General features: G+C 40.8%; 1 protein-coding gene across 2 annotated transcripts in view; it reads left to right on the forward strand.

Annotated features, from left to right (window-relative positions):
- The window catches only part of PITPNM1 (phosphatidylinositol transfer protein membrane associated 1), a 78,892-nt gene that overhangs the window by 51,895 nt on the left and 11,243 nt on the right, over positions 1-15,754 (forward strand). For both annotated transcript variants that reach the window (XM_033920548.1, XM_033920549.1), the window contains exons 13-16: positions 5,120-5,331; positions 9,545-9,738; positions 9,824-9,994; positions 11,746-11,907. In XM_033920548.1, coding sequence (XP_033776439.1) covers positions 5,120-5,331; positions 9,545-9,738; positions 9,824-9,994; positions 11,746-11,907 — 739 coding nt within the window. The remainder of the gene's footprint in view (positions 1-5,119; positions 5,332-9,544; positions 9,739-9,823; positions 9,995-11,745; positions 11,908-15,754) is intronic.

A 15,754-nucleotide genomic window follows, 5' to 3' on the forward strand; every position in this document is an offset into this window, starting at 1 on the left:
TCATCTGTTAACCGCATAGAACTTCCATGGTAATGCGGTATACAAGAATAAAGTTATTATTATTATTATTATTATTAATGCATCAACGTAACAAATAAATTTTGGTTTTAGGAGCTTTTCGGTTTTTAGAATTTTAGATAAAGGATCATGTACCCGTATAAGTAACATATTACTTTCACAATAACTTAACATATTACTTTTGTTAAACAAGTAACTAGTAATACATTACTTTTTCCTTGCAGTGACTAATACTTTCATATATTATTTTTACAAAGTAACTTGCTCAACAGTGCATTTAACCTGAAAATGGGCTTTGGGGGCCTCTGCATGTCTTACACCAGCCCTGCTTAGGTGTCCAGGCTCCTAACAGCAAAAATACACTCAGTTCTGCTTTCCCTTTTGTTTTCCATCCAGTCCTAAGGGTTGCCTCCAATCTCCCAGTCTCTCTGCCAGCTTTTTGTCTCTCTTCTGTGGTTACCTCCATCAATCAATTTCCATTTAACAAACTCTTAGCAGGAGTTTGTTTTCTGGTCTGCTTTCTAGGGCATTAATTAGAGCACCGTAGGCCTCGGAGCAGTTGCATAAAAGTAATGCTGCCGTGTGGTTTTCTTTTCCACTCTCCCCCATGGCTCTTCTGTTATTTCTAACACTGAGTTCACAACCGTTAGCATTTCCTGATACTTTTGCTGTCTGATCGTTACATTTTGTCCACGACACGTTCAAGGGGATGCTAAAAAGTTCTCATCCCAACCAAGAAGGGAATGATGCGGAGCCGTGAAATTTACATATTCACCCCTAAGTTCAACACACTTGGCACATCCGTTTCTGAAGTTTCTGTAACCCTTCCCAAAATACTCTGATGTTTGGTCACTGAAATACTGCTCCACTGCTGCCGTCGCCTCCGAATCACTCAAAAATTGTCACCCTTTCAAAACTCTTTAAGGTTTGGAAGCAGAAAATAGTCAGATGGCGCAAGATCTGGTGAATAGGGTGGATAGTCTATGTACTGACACCCCGACTTCATCTAAACATCCATTATTGTGCCAGCTTTGTGACAGGTCTTGCGAGAAAAAGAACATCTTTCAGCAGCTTCCCTCTCCTTTTTTTTTTTTTTGAATGCCTCCTTTAATTGGCACAATAAGTTACAGTAGTATTCTGCATTAACTGTTTGGCCCCTTGGAAGATAAGTCATTAGAACGCCTTCCTGATCCCAAAACACTGTGGCCATGACCTTTCCTGCTGACTTTTGGGTCTTGAATTTCCTTGGCCTTGGAGAACCTGAGTGCCACCATTGCACAGACTGTTGTTTTATCTCAGGATCATAGTGGTGTAACCGTGTTTCATCAACAGTAATTAGTCATTCCAAAATGTTGGCACCAGTTCGCTGAAAAATACTGCAAAATCAACTTGGAAGTGTCCACTTGACGTTGTTTCTTGTCAGCATTCAAACATTTGGGCATCCACTTGGCTGACGGCTTCTGCATACCCAGCTGCTCATGGATTATACACCCAAGTTCCCTGGATATCTGTGGTGTCTCAGCAATTGTTTTAGCCAATATTCACCGATCTGCCAAAATCAGGTCACGGACATGGTCAACAATTTCAGGAGTTGACACTGTTTGAGGCCTCCCAGACCTTGCTGCATCTTCGGTCTTGAAATCTCCACGCTGAGAGTTTGCACAGAACTTCTTCACTATGGAGTATGACGGGCATTTGTCACTCGATGTTTGCATTTTCAGTCATGGATATACTTTGGAGATTTTGTCTGCAGGAAGAGGAACTTCATGATGTCTCAAAGTTCCACACTTGAAAATTCTACACTTTTCTTTGACATGGTTCAATCAATGATCTGAAACAATGTCGAAACATAGCATTACGATTCTGCAAATTGGCACTTTGCAAAATAAAATAACATTTTTTTCAGCTACAGTGGCAAAAGTGTACAAGTTTATTAAATGTTTGTTACCCCGCCTTATCTATAATCAAGGCGGTTTTACATAATAATAATTTTTTTAAAAAAAGAGAGTTACAAAATTCAGGGGACTTATAAACATCACAGACTATTCATCGGTGAAACATTAGAAGACAAACTATCTCGACTAATGTGACGGACCAAAAACGAACTGGTATGAGAAGAGGGGGAAGAACTACAATCGATGATAGGAAAGAACAAAAAGGGGGAAAATGGAAAAACGGGGGAAACGGAGAGCTCAACCTAAATGGCTATGCTAGCCATGAAGACAAGATGAAGGAGATGTAAAAAAACATCCTTAAAAGGATGGTTATACTGCAAAATAATACTCAGAATTTAGGAAGTTGGTTGGGCTGAGAACTTTTCAGTGGTATTCTAATTTCTGATATGAATGAACTATCTTCAATAAGATGGCAGATTGTTTTCTTGTCTTGCCTTTTCCTTATGCCCCATTCTTCCGGATTGTGGGTAACATAGTAATTATACAGCAGATAAAGGTCAGCATGGCCCATCTAAGTAAAGTGGCTAGATTTGTACTGGCCCCTCCATGCTGGTTACCTCCATCTATGTCTCTCTTGGGTTTGCCCTGGCCCTCAGGGGTTCTAGGTTTATCTATGTCAATCATATCCTACAGATTGTCATTGCAGAGAGCCATTTCCATCATAAACCTCCACATCAGGTAGGTGCAATTGTTGAACTTGACCGTTTGATTTGCAATCCAAGCTGTTTGTTATTTTCTGAAAGAAGCAAGGGGCTTTCTTCTGTCTCGTCAGAATCACAGGATCAGATCACAGTAGGACGTTCGTCCTCTGGACCCATAACCTGGTAGTCAAGTTATGATTTTGAAGAAATCAGACTGAGTCTTGAAATGAAAATTTGTGACTAACAAACTTTACCACAGAGCTTAAGATAAAACAAGAAAGCAAATAATGGGAGCATTGCATTGTAGGGAGCCAAGGGAGAATGAATCATGCACAGGAAAGGATGATAATGAGGTTAGAGACCAGGTACATAAAAGTTATTAATATCTCCAGGTTGCTAGGCAACGCTTCCCCTTCTTTCTAGGGCTCATAAGCTGCACAGGTAGTAGTTAACCCTTTGCTCTCTGGGAGGAAAAATCTGTTGTCTTTTTTCTAACAGAAAAATTGAGCTTATGTGTTTTTTGACATCTAGGTCAGCAGCGGAACATCCTTTGTCTTGGGGAGAGGCCAACTTTCACCCCTACATCCCAGGTTCCCTAGTTGCTAATGCTATGTGGGACATAAATTGATTGGGCCTTGACCCTTCGGCCTATGCATGGAGGTACTAAAGAGTGCTTCCCGAATCATTGTCCAGAATGAGCCCATTTTAACATTTAACAAGGTTCCCAAATAAAGATAACAACAAAATAGCAAACATTCCCCTCACTCTTCCACTACTTCCTTCCCCCACTTATCCAGAGTATGAAGGCAGCAGTGGTGGCAATAGTCGCCTCATTCCGCCTGCTAGTACAATCCTCCATCCTTAGCATACTAGACTACTGCAATATCATTTACTTGAGCTCCACGAAGAAAACCGTTAGGAGACTTAAAATGATCCGGAACACTGCGGTCCGCCTCATATTCGGCCTGAAAAAATGGGAACATGTCACCCCTTTTTACCACAAACTTCACTGGCTACCCTTTGAATCCAGAGTCCTATTCAAATTCGCCTGCTTCTGTTATAAAACAGTATTTGGCCTATCCCCAAGCTACTTAAACCCTCACTTCTACCTGAATCGCATAAACAAGCACTCCCGCAGAATTCAGCTGTTCGCCTTCCCCTCCCTAAAACTATGTCACTCCAAAAGATTCCTTGACAGAACTTTCGCCTTCCAGGCTGCCAAACTGAACCCATGGCTAGCCCAAATTGTCCTTGAGGCCCCCACCTACCTCGGGTTTAGAAAATCTCTCAAAACTCACCTATTTCATGGACAAGACACCTAATACCCCTCTCCAATGAACCACAACCTCCTCCTTTCCCCTTCCACCTCTCTACCCAGCCTACCCACCTCAATCCTCCCCCCCCTGACCTACACACTCCCTTCTCTCTCTAACCTCAACTATTTCGTCGCTTCTAATATTGTTCAATTGTTGCGGTATACAAAAATAAAGTTATTATTATTATTCTGAACATTTGTGTTTTTAATGTGCATTCACAGATCTCAGTATCAGTGTAACAGGAGGCTGGGGTAGGCCATAGATCATAGTGGAAGTCCAGAGGGAGGAAGTGAGAGCAACACTAATTCTGTGACCCTGTTTGGAAACCACTGCACTAAAAATACAAGACACTTCTCTAAAATGGACACTGTACTTGCAGTGTGTCAGTTCAGCTCCTGCTGCCCATATTCAAGTTTGTATAATCTGGGGTTACCCTAATTTTTCACATGACTCCGCTCTGTTCTGCTTCCAGCCCCACTCCATTTGCTCCAGCTCCGTCCCTGGCCCCGCCTAGTTCTGTCCCCTGCTCTGCCTCCATGTAGCCTCCTCTCCTTCCAAACAAGCACAGCCGCGTCTGGAGGGCCTGGAGCATGCACAGATGTGTGTGATGTCATCCGTGCATGCTCAGTGGTCCTCCAGACACAGCTGGAGCTAACTTGTCCGGGTTTTCCCTGACGTCTAATAACCCTAGTATAGTCTTAGGATATGTGGCAGCCCTGTATATCTACATGGTGGCTCTAATGTATTCATGTTCTTCTAGCAGAGGGGTGGGCAACGAGGGCTGCAATCCAGTTGGGTTTTTAGGATTTCCCCAATGAATATGTATGAGATCTATTTGCATGCACTGCCTCCGTTGTATGCAAATGGTTCTCATGCGTATTCATTGGGGAAATCCTAAAAACCTGACTGGATTGCGGCCCTCGTTGCCCACCCCTGGTCTAGCAGCACAAAAATCAGAAAAGTTCTTTGCTAAATCCATGTTAGTCTCAGAGCTCACCACCACTAGTTGTCTCCTGCAGCCATTGATGGGAAGGACTAAGCTTGTGCACTTGGGATGAGAATGCAACTTCTAGTAAATATGTGCTACAGCCCCAGATCTAAATATGAGCATAATATATTCCCAGTGAGGCTGGGGAGAGATCTAGAGGAAATACTGTCCTCACCTGTTTCTTCTAATGCTTATTTATAGAACACAGACCTCTTGTGCCCTGGGATCCATGTAGGGAAGGACTTCTCAGCAGAAGGTGCAGAGCTAACTGGGGATCTTAGACGGAGCAGCCCTGAGCCACCAGGCAGCAGCAATGGTATGATGGAGGTGGGGCTCCATTTATCCCAAAAGCATGATGACTTCTCTGCACAGGAAGCCGAGACGGGCAGGCAGCACCAAACATTCCTGTGCAGGTAATGCGGCAGGACGGGCAAAGAAAAGTAGCCGTTCTTTTGAATCTGAAAATAGAATTGGTTTCCACACGTTACAGAGTGGGGTCGATATTCAATGCGATCTGAATGGTAAGAAACAGCTCCTGACCAGTCATCTTCAGCGGCACTTAACCGGTTAATGTTGCTGAAATTAATCGATTAGTGCCGGCCTAAAAACTAAGGCGTTCCGAACTTAACATAAGTGAGTCCGATCTTTATGCGATAACCTGTAAGTGCTGAATATCACACTTAGTCAACGAACAAAACAAAACCCAACAAATGCGCAATGAATCCAATGAAGCAGAACACACACAGAAAAAACCCCCTCTGGAGGTGATGTTCATGATGCCAGCGTTTATTCAGTCAATCAGATGATGTAAAATCACATGACAATATCACACTCCGTAGGTGCTTTGAAAGATGGAGATCCAACATGGTCCGTGTTTCAACTTAACCATCTTCCTCGGTTTTCAAGTTTCAAGTTTTTATTGGTATTTGATGAATCGCTTATTCAATTTGCTAAGCGATGTACAATTTTCTAAAAAAACATAGTTATAACATCCAATAAAATAACAAGAGACTTACAGGTTAAACCAACATGAGTCAGGGAGGAGAGAAGGGAAAAGTTACAATTCTTTTTTAGAGAGAATAAACACAAAGGGAAAAAACAAAAGGGAGGGTAAAGAGTTAAATGGTTAAAGCGTTAGGTTGTATAACTAAAGTTTAACTGTTAAAAGCGTCTTTAAAAAGATAGGTTTTTAAGGATTTTTTAAAAGAAGTAAGATTCTTTTCTTCTCTAATATATTGAGGTAATGAGTTCCACAATTGAGGAGCCATTACAGAAAACATATCGTGTCTTCTAGTGCCTACAATTTTCAGGGATGGAATAGTTAGAAGATTTTGAGAAGTGGATCGCAAAGATCGTGAAGTATTAAGAGGAGTGAGCATTCTGGATATGAATTGGGGTTCGTTAAAAATTAGCGTTTTATAAACTAAAAGTAGTAACTTAAAGGTGATGCGGTGGCTGATTGGCAGCCAGTGGGAATCGATCATTAGGGGCGTAACGTGATCATATTTTTTGGTGTTATGGATAAGTTTAATAGCTGTATTTTGAATAATTTGGAGTCTTCTTTTTTTTCCTTTTGGGTGATATTTAGTAAAAGGGAATTACAATAATCCATTTTTGCTATTACCAGAGAATGAATTAATAGGTTGATGGATTTGGGCTCGAGAAATTTTGAAATAGAGCGTATCAAACGTAATTTATAGAAACATGATTTGACTATATGACTAATTTGGTCATGAAACAATAGTTTGTCATCAACAATAACACCTAATATTTTTAAAGTAGACACTAACTCTAAAGGGGTCCTAAGTGTGTAAGGAAGTTATGCAGATAACTATGAATTAAATGTAATGATGTATATTTGAAAAAAGAAACCCTGAGAGTGATGCTTTGTATGTGAAAGTGATAGATGTAAACGTGTGAAAATAAAAGATGCTGATAGTGATGTAAAACTTGAAAAAGTGAGAACATTACTGATAATGAATCAGACTTTGTGTATTGAAAATTAAGCCATTGACATTCCAAAGTAGGTTTATGTAAGGTAATGTGTGCAGAACACTTTCATGCCTAAATTGAAATGGTAAATGCAGATTTATAATCATGCTTTTGAAAATACATAAGTAAAGAATCATAAATAGGTAAAAATGTGAAAGCCAATATCTAGTGAAAATAAGTCAGATGTGTATACACTTCTCCCCCTGAATTCACGAGGGTTTGGGGCAGAGCTGGCCCTCGAATATTGGAAATTTGTGAAAAACTTTTTGGGCCGACTCTGACCCACTTCTGCCTCCCTCCTGCATCCTGGACCTCCCCAGACCTTAACTGGTGGTCTAGTGGTGATGCGGGGCAGTAGTGATCTTCCTACGCTCCTGCCCCATGCAGAGCCATCATCAAAAATGGCTGCCATGAGTTCCCATTGTAGTGTCGTGAGACCATGGGAACTCACGGCAGCCATTTTTGATGACGGCTCTGCACGGGGCAGAAGTGTAGGAAGATTGCTCCTGCCCATGTCACCGCTAGACCACCAGGTAAGGTTTGGGGAGGTCCAGGCAGCCTTTAAAAAGTAGACGGGGAAAAAAAATCACGAATAACCGAATTTGAGAGTATTAAACTCGCAAATTCAGAGGGAGAAGTATATGTTGAAGAGAGATACGTACCAGAAATCTGATTTCAAAGCGGAGAAATACTTAAGGGTAAAAAATGGTCATGATGAATAAAACAACAACTCAGAAAATTTTAATTAAAAAATTAAAAGATATAAAATAATTAAAGAAAAGAAAAGTTAAAAGTGCCATGAAAAGGACCTGTATATAGACTTTGGACAGCAGAGGGGCAATTGCCGGTCAAGACTGCTAATTAACATCAGAAAAAATAAATTAAATTCATAATAAAAGATCAAACGATATAAAATCATCTACTGGTTGGCACAAATGTTTGAAATAAATGTGTTATAATGATTAACAACGATAATACATAGTAATAATAACCTATCCTCAGTTCAATGAACGCAAAACGGAATGGAAGTATGAGCGAGCAAACACACCCTCGGGTTTATGACAGCAGCTGAGAGGCAGTGATCAGTCTGAATATATGATCTGTTGGTCCAAAATATGTGCACATGATTCACAATACTTAACAAAAACTAGAATTCACCTTTTTTCATTTGAATTCTAGTAAACTAAACTAAACCTTAAGTTTATATACTGCATCCTCTCCATAATTATAGAGCTCGGCACGGTTTACAAGAGCTTAATATATGAAGGAATAACATAATGGGTTTGGAGGTTGAGTACAGGGGGGAGGAGAGCATTACATTTTTGTGAAAAGGCCTAGTTTTCAGGTGCTTACAGAATAGTTGGAAGGATCCCTGATTCCATAGTGGGGCAGTAAGATTATTCCAAAGCTCTGTGATTCTGAAGAAGAGAGATTTTCCGCATAGAGGGGAAGGATAGTTTAAGTTTTTTGGGTGGGCCTGGTGGTTGTCAGGACTCGAGGAGTTCCAAGATAGTGGGAGGGAGGATGCCGTGTAGGATCTTAAAAGCTAGGCAGGCGCATTTAAAATGAACCCTGGGAATTATTGGGAGTTTTTCTTCAGTATTGTTAATCATATGCATGTTCTTTATACAGGTCCTTTTCTTGGCATTTTTAACTATAATCATGGTGATGGCTCACAGACCAATCTAGTTGTGAAACTGGGCCGTGAATGCTGCCTCTAAAGCTAAACTCGTGAAACTTCCCTTTAGGGGTCGGTCCCTCTTCGATGAGGACTTCATGAATTTGGTCAAGGAGCTTGGGGAGGCCAAGCCACAGTGTTTACCTGAGGACAGGCCCAGGGGAATTTCCTGCCTGGGCTTTAGCTCAGCTTGGTCTTGTTTTGGGGAGAGTAGGTGCTAAAGGCCTGGTCATAAACAGTTTGGCCAGAGAAGCTGCGTACCTAATAAACAGTTCTCCTTTCAGATGGACAGAAAGTCTGGGTCACAGATGGGTAAATCCTCTGCCTCTTCCTATGCCTCCCAACGAGATGAGGCTAGTTCCTCTCCACTTCCCGTGGGAGGTTGACTTCAACATTTTTCAGCATCTGTATTTGAATTCATTGTGAGATTTTGATCTAAAATAACTCCTAGAATTCTTATAGTAGAATTAATCGAGTACAAAATTCCATTCAAATTTATACTTGTCTTTCTTTCTTCTTGCAAGGAGTAGCTTAGAAAAATTTTGGCCTTTTTTCTGTATTGAGTATTGATCATCCATAATTCTATAGTTGTGATTGTGTTGGAAATTAACTGCATAGATTGAAAGAATGATGAATAAACAAACAAAAGTCCATTAAACATCTTCCTATGAATTCATACCACAGAATAAACCCATATGCAAGACTTAAAAAAAATAATAAAAAGTAGCTTAAGAATCCATTAAGTTTAGATTCATGCCAAAGAATATTATTATAGCCAGGTTTTGACATCCGGGGAAGCAAACCGGTGCTGGTGAGAGGCTGCTGGCCCAATTTGCAGAGGTACCATTTCATTAAAAACAATCTTACCATAGTTTTATTGCCCAAAAAGGGTTTGTATGTTTGAGTAGATGTTTCCAAAATAATAAGACTATATCCTATAATACTCATTCTATCAGCCTCCAGGCCAGTGTACTGAAGTCTGAGACAGAGACTCATAAACCCATCATCTCCACCAACCCCACCAACACTACCCTAGATACTGGTGAAGCCACAGGGAGGCTGGAGTTCAAAGTGTCTGGATTGTTCCTCTTCGGTTCTCCCCTAGGGCTTGTGCTCGCTCTGCGGAAGACTGTGATGCCTACTGTAGATGGTAAGATCTTGAAGTGGGAGAAGGCAAGCAAGGGACAAAGCTCTTTACCTAAGATGGCTGACGATCTCTTTCCTTTTCTATTTAGTGTCTCAGATGCGTCCAGCTTGTGAACAAATCTACAACTTGTTCCACTCTGCTGACCCTTGTGCTTCTCGTCTGGAACCTCTGCTGGCCAAGAAATTCCATGCCATCTCACCCTTTGGAATCCCACGCTATCAGAAATTCCCACTGGGAGATGGAAACTCAGCTTTGCTGGGTAAGCTTCTGCCCAAGCTTAGATTTTTCACAGATTACCCTTAGACTACTGTAATTCACTCTATCAGGGAATCACCTAAAAATAAATTAGGAGGCTTCAGATAATACAAAGCAAGGCAGTGAAATTAATCTTCAAGACAAAAAAATATGACCAGGTTACTTCACGTCTGAAAAATGCTCACTGGTTGCCTATTACACACAGGATCACTTTCAAAATTCTCCTCCTGACTTTTAAAGTTAAGCTAGATCACTCACTTCTTTCATAGACAGACTGTTAATTCCATACACAACTTCTAGTGTTCTTCGATCGTCCCAACAGAATCTTCTGGCTATTCCATCCATCCGTCGGATCTTTTACGACATGGCCCGTAAAACAAATTTGTCTGTGATAGCTCCGACATTGTGGAACTCTCTCCCTTCAAATATGAGGCAAAAACCAACGTGGCCAAATTCAAAGAGAGCCTAAAAAGAACTTTCTTTACAAAAGATGCATTTGGAGTATGAATCAGGTTTTTTGATTATTTTCCCAACCCAATTTGTTCTCTCCCACCCCTTCCCTTTTATTTTTTTGAAACGATATATCCCAAAAGTTCTTTCTTTTCACGTATTTTGTCTTATGTTGTCTACTTTACCTTATCTTAACCTAATTTTTAGATAATGTTTTTATTTGTAAACTGCTTAGGATTGGTAGCCATAAGAAACTTGAAACTATACCAGAGAGCAGTAGAGAGAGCAGAAAAGGGAGAGAAAGACAGTAAGAAACAGAGACACGTTAAGCTTGCCTTCTGACTACTTCCTTATTAGCTAACAAAAGTTATATTAGGATACTTGAATTGATCAGCATTGTAGACCTGAAGTCTATTATCTCTGAAAAAAGCAGTTTATGCTAGTAAGGGAAAATAAAACTGTCTTGGAATATCTGGAATTTTTTGCCACAGTGACTAGCAATTGATCTTTAAACAATATGATGAAGGCTTATTAGATAAGAAGAATATTATACCATGTACATGATGTTGGATACGGTGCTTTTGATTGAAATTTGCTTGTTGTAAATCTGTTAAGTTCAAGTTTGAATTGAAACCCCCAGTACAAAATATTTGATGCACTGTAAAAAAAAAAAAAAAGGAGAGAAGAAATAGAGACAGGGCTAGTGTACCAATAAGAGAAATATTCAAAATTAGGGAGGATATGTAGAACAGTCCTGTCTTTGAAGAAATTTCTTATATCCCCCTTGAACAAGAAAAGTGACATGCACTTGTCCTGTTTTTTAATCTGGCCATACATGGAAAACGGGCTGCTTTGCGGTCTTCCATCTGCCGCATCACTGATCGGTGATGCGGCAGAGGGAAGGCCCCACAGCTGCCACCACTGCTGTTTTTGGAGGTACGGTACGTCAGTCTCATGGTGGGAAGGTCGGTGGGGTTCTGCTGCACAGGGGGATGGGTGGGAGGGGAGCAAAGTTGCTGCATATGGGGGGGAGAGAAAGGAAAGAGGAAGATTTGGGGTGGACAAGAGGAAGTGAGCGATGATTGTTGTACATGAAAAAAAAAAAGATATTCCCCGAAAATAAACCCTAATGTGTTTTTTGGACCCCAAATTAAATTAAGATATTCTTATTTTCGGGGAAACATGGTATATCCTCTCAAATCGGGAAAGGGCAGAGTCAGGTGCAGGAACGTGAGCAAAGAGTGTTCATGAGTCAACTAAGTTGCTTTTCATCATCTTCTCTTTCGTTTTGTGGTGGTGGCTCAGCGGATGCCTTACAGACCCATTCCTCTCTTTTCATGGATGACTTGGAAGCTGCTATGCCCATGACCCCCACTGGTGGATTCTGTGGATTCTGGAAAACCAATGAGCTGAGTATCTCTTGTGAAGTTACAGGGACAGCGGACAACACCATTGAGGTGGTGAAGAGTAAGTGATTTTTGGTGGGGCTCTTCTTTGGGAAGTTCATTGTGTAAAGCTATGGTTACTGGATGTCCTCTAAAAATGCATGGACTTCGACATGATGACATTGACATTATCGCGTTGACATACGCGCATGCGCAGAGGACATCCAGACACGGCCCTAAGCTTGGGGAAGGAGACATTTAGTTTGTGTGGGGGTAGGGCTGAGGGCAGAGTGGGGCGGGGCCAGATGTCCTTGCTTTTATAAAGAGGAAATCTGATAACCTTGCTAGGGAAACTAGTGAAAAGATTGTCCGTAGCGATTTTGGCTACTGGTAGCAGTTTATGGCCATCGACTAATTCAGTATCACTTTGGTTGCCATCACCAGTGCCACGGAAGATCAGAAATGCAGAGCCCAGTATCCAGCTTGTGGTGGTAAGTGGCTTGTGGGCTGAACTAACACGGATATTCAATGCTGGGACATGTGAGGCTCCTGGCATTAAGTATCTGGGTTGATGCACTGACCTAGAAATTAACCAGGCTCTAGCTGATATTCAGACTGGTGTCTGGTTAGCTTGGTGAATAAAATTAGGACAGCTTTTATTCCATTCTAATTTTATTTGCTTACTTAGCCGGTTAGCAGACTGAATATCACCGCTAACCAGTTAAGTAGATAGCAGCTCTGTCGAGCATCCCAGACTACCCCTAACCTAACTGGTTGGGAATGGCTGGTTAGAGTTGATATTCAGTGGTGTAACCTAGTTAAGTGCTCCTGCCCGATTAAACCCCTGAGAATATTGAGCCTGTAGAATTCTGTCCCATTCTTTCATAAATTTCTACCATAGGTTACTCTCTGCAATCTGAGGGTTCAAGACCAACAATCCTCAGTAAGGGCCAGATGTGCTAAAGGACTTTCCCCGTTTTTTGGTTATGGGGAAAATACTAAGAACATACATCTCTATATTTTGTGAGATTTTCTGCACCCAGCCATACGTGCATGCGAGAACCTCTTGCCTCTCTCTCTAGGTCACTGTTGGTTTCACTATGTTGGAGTCACGTCTCCTGCCTTCCTGTCTCTGAAAGCCTACGTTTCTTCCCTCTGGCTTCTAGTTCAAGTTCAATTTATTTGATATACCTCCAATATAAACCCAAAGTTAAAATCTAAGTGATTTACAATAAAAATTGGGTAAGGGGATTAAAGACACAAGCTAAAAAAAAAAACAAACCCCAGGATAAAACCAGACAAGATTGGAAACATAAGGGACAAGGCGAAGGGTAAAGCTACAAGATTTTTTAAAGGAATAAGGGGATGGCAAAAATATAAAGGATCTTCAGTATAGCAGTAATAACTGGCAGAGATTGCGGATTCAGTGGTGAAAGGGACCACATCTGCTAGGTGTGTGGAAACACTACCTTTAGGACCAGATTCTAGAAACTGTGCCTAACTCGGGGCGCCTAGCAAAGCGGCACCTACTGCATGTCGGTCAATGTTAGGCGCCCTTTGTAGAATCATCCATAGCAGCGCCGGTAGGCATCATAACATTAGGTACCAGTATTTCAAACCAGGGTTTTCTTGGCCTAATACACCGGCACCTAAGGTAGACGCCTACTGGTGCCTAACTGAATCCATGCCCAAGCTCCACCCCTAACCACATCTACTTTCTGTGTAGGCACCTTGATGTAGATACCTACCACAGGCACCTAATTTATTTTTTTTTAAATATTTATTGATTTTAAACTTAAGTACCAAGCATTACAAACTTGTACAGAAATCAGTCACGCCATACATTTTTCATAACATTAAAGTATACACTGTGACAACAGTAAAAAGAAAATAATTTTTAGCTTAACTAGCTCAAATCCTCCAAAACAAGAAGTAAAAAGCAAGACTAAAAGAAATAAACATAAGAATTGCCATCTCCAGATCAGACCCTCCGGATCAGTCCATCAAGTCCAGCGATAGAGCTGAGAGAAGGGAGTCATAATCAAATAAATCTGAGAGCTTAACGATTTTTCTCCATCTAAATGAGATAGTGGCCAGGAAAGCAGTCAATTGATGCGGTTCAAAGAAAACATATTGTACAGCACGATAACATACTATACACTTACAAGGGATGCCGAAAGTAAAATGTGGCCCCCCCATAGAGATGACCCCCCAGGTTTTAAAAGAAGAAATTCTCGGCAACACTTTTGTGTCTCACGTGAGAGGTCAGGAAACATTTGTATTTTGAATCCCAAAAATTATTTTTAACCGATTCTTGAAGAAAAGTCTCAAAATATTGAAAGAGCTAGTGTGAGAATTAGTGTGGTAGGTGTTACTACCTCCTTTTCTGACATCTCCAATAACTTTGTCACATCCAATGGTTCTTGGACAGCCATCTTTTGTTGTTGAGTTTTTCTTTCAGGAAGATAGTATACTTGTGAAAATGGGGGTAGATTTTTCCTCCAGAACTTCCAGGCACCTAATTTTTTTAATTGGTTTTTAATGGCGCTTTCAATTCTCAGCACCAATTAAGCCAATTAAAAAAAATTAAGTTAGGGCCTTTTATAGAATCAGGGCCTTAGTTTTCAAGTCAGCTGTGAGTGCTGACAGCCATTTTGTACAGAAGAGTTGGCACTCACTGGCATTTGGCCCTCAGAGATCAAGGGCTCCTTTTATCAAGCTGCGCTAGCGGAATAGCGCGCGTTAAACCGCGAGCCGCGCTAGCCGTTAACGCCTGCCTTGAGCAGGCGGTAGTTTTTTGGTCAGCGCAGGGGTTAGCGCGTGATTAAAAGTCACGCATGCTAACCCCACTAGCGCGGCTTGATAAAAGGAGCCCCAAGTGAAAAATCTGGAGGAAAATGTCTCCTGCTGTAGAGGAGGTAAATAATGTCTAGAATGGGGCTATGGGCATAGTATAGTGTACTCACAGCTAACTTATACTTTGCTGCTATCTTGTGGCTGAAGTAAAAATTACATGCTTGACTGAAGAAATGTGGTAATGCTCAAAACTATGGAATAGAAGCAAAAGCTACAAGTAATTTTCTACCTAACGTTGCAATTATATGTTTTGTTATGTTATTTTATATCCAGTTTTCTGTTCTGCAAACTGCCTTGACATTTCAGGGCAGATTACAATGAACAAGAGATCGGACCAAATTGATAAAAGAAACTCATCCTTGAAGATGCTTTAATTTCTTGTTTCCTTTATGGATTTTCTGATTCTTTGCATTTCATTCGACAGAAAAAGAGGAGTCTTCCTTTGCCCAGCACAGTGAGAAGCAAAACCAAAGAAAGGCAAAGCCAACGTCGCAAAACAACACAAGGGATTTCAGTGAAAGTCCCAAATAGGATCCTGGTTTCGACAGAACACTGCCTTCCTCAGGGGACATAGCAAACTAAAAAAAACCTAATAAATAAAACAATGATTAAAATGATAAAACATAATATGATAAACAAATCATGTAAGAGATTAACACGAACAAAATATATTAAAAATATCTAAAGTACTTTAGATCAGTGGTTCCCAACTCTGTCCTGGAGGACCACCAGGCCAATCGGGTTTTCAGGAGGAGATTTGCATGCCTCTCACTTCCATTATCTGCAAATTTTTCTCATGCATATTCATTAGGGCTAGCCTGAAAACCTGATTGGCCTAGTGAGCCTCCAAGATAGGGTTGGGAACCACTGCTTTAGATGTTTTTACTATATTTTGTTTGTGTTAAGCTTTTATATGATTTGTTTATCATTTTCTGTATGTTTTATCATTTTAATCATTGTTTTATTTATTAGGTTTATTTTAGTTTGCTATGTCCCCTGAGGAAGGCAGTGCTCTGCCGAAACCAGGATCCTATTTGGGACTTTCATTGAAATCCCTTGTGTTGTATTGTGAC

The sequence above is a fragment of the Geotrypetes seraphini genome, chromosome 14, assembly GCF_902459505.1.
Source record: "Geotrypetes seraphini chromosome 14, aGeoSer1.1, whole genome shotgun sequence".
NCBI classification, from domain to species: domain Eukaryota; kingdom Metazoa; phylum Chordata; class Amphibia; order Gymnophiona; family Dermophiidae; genus Geotrypetes; species Geotrypetes seraphini.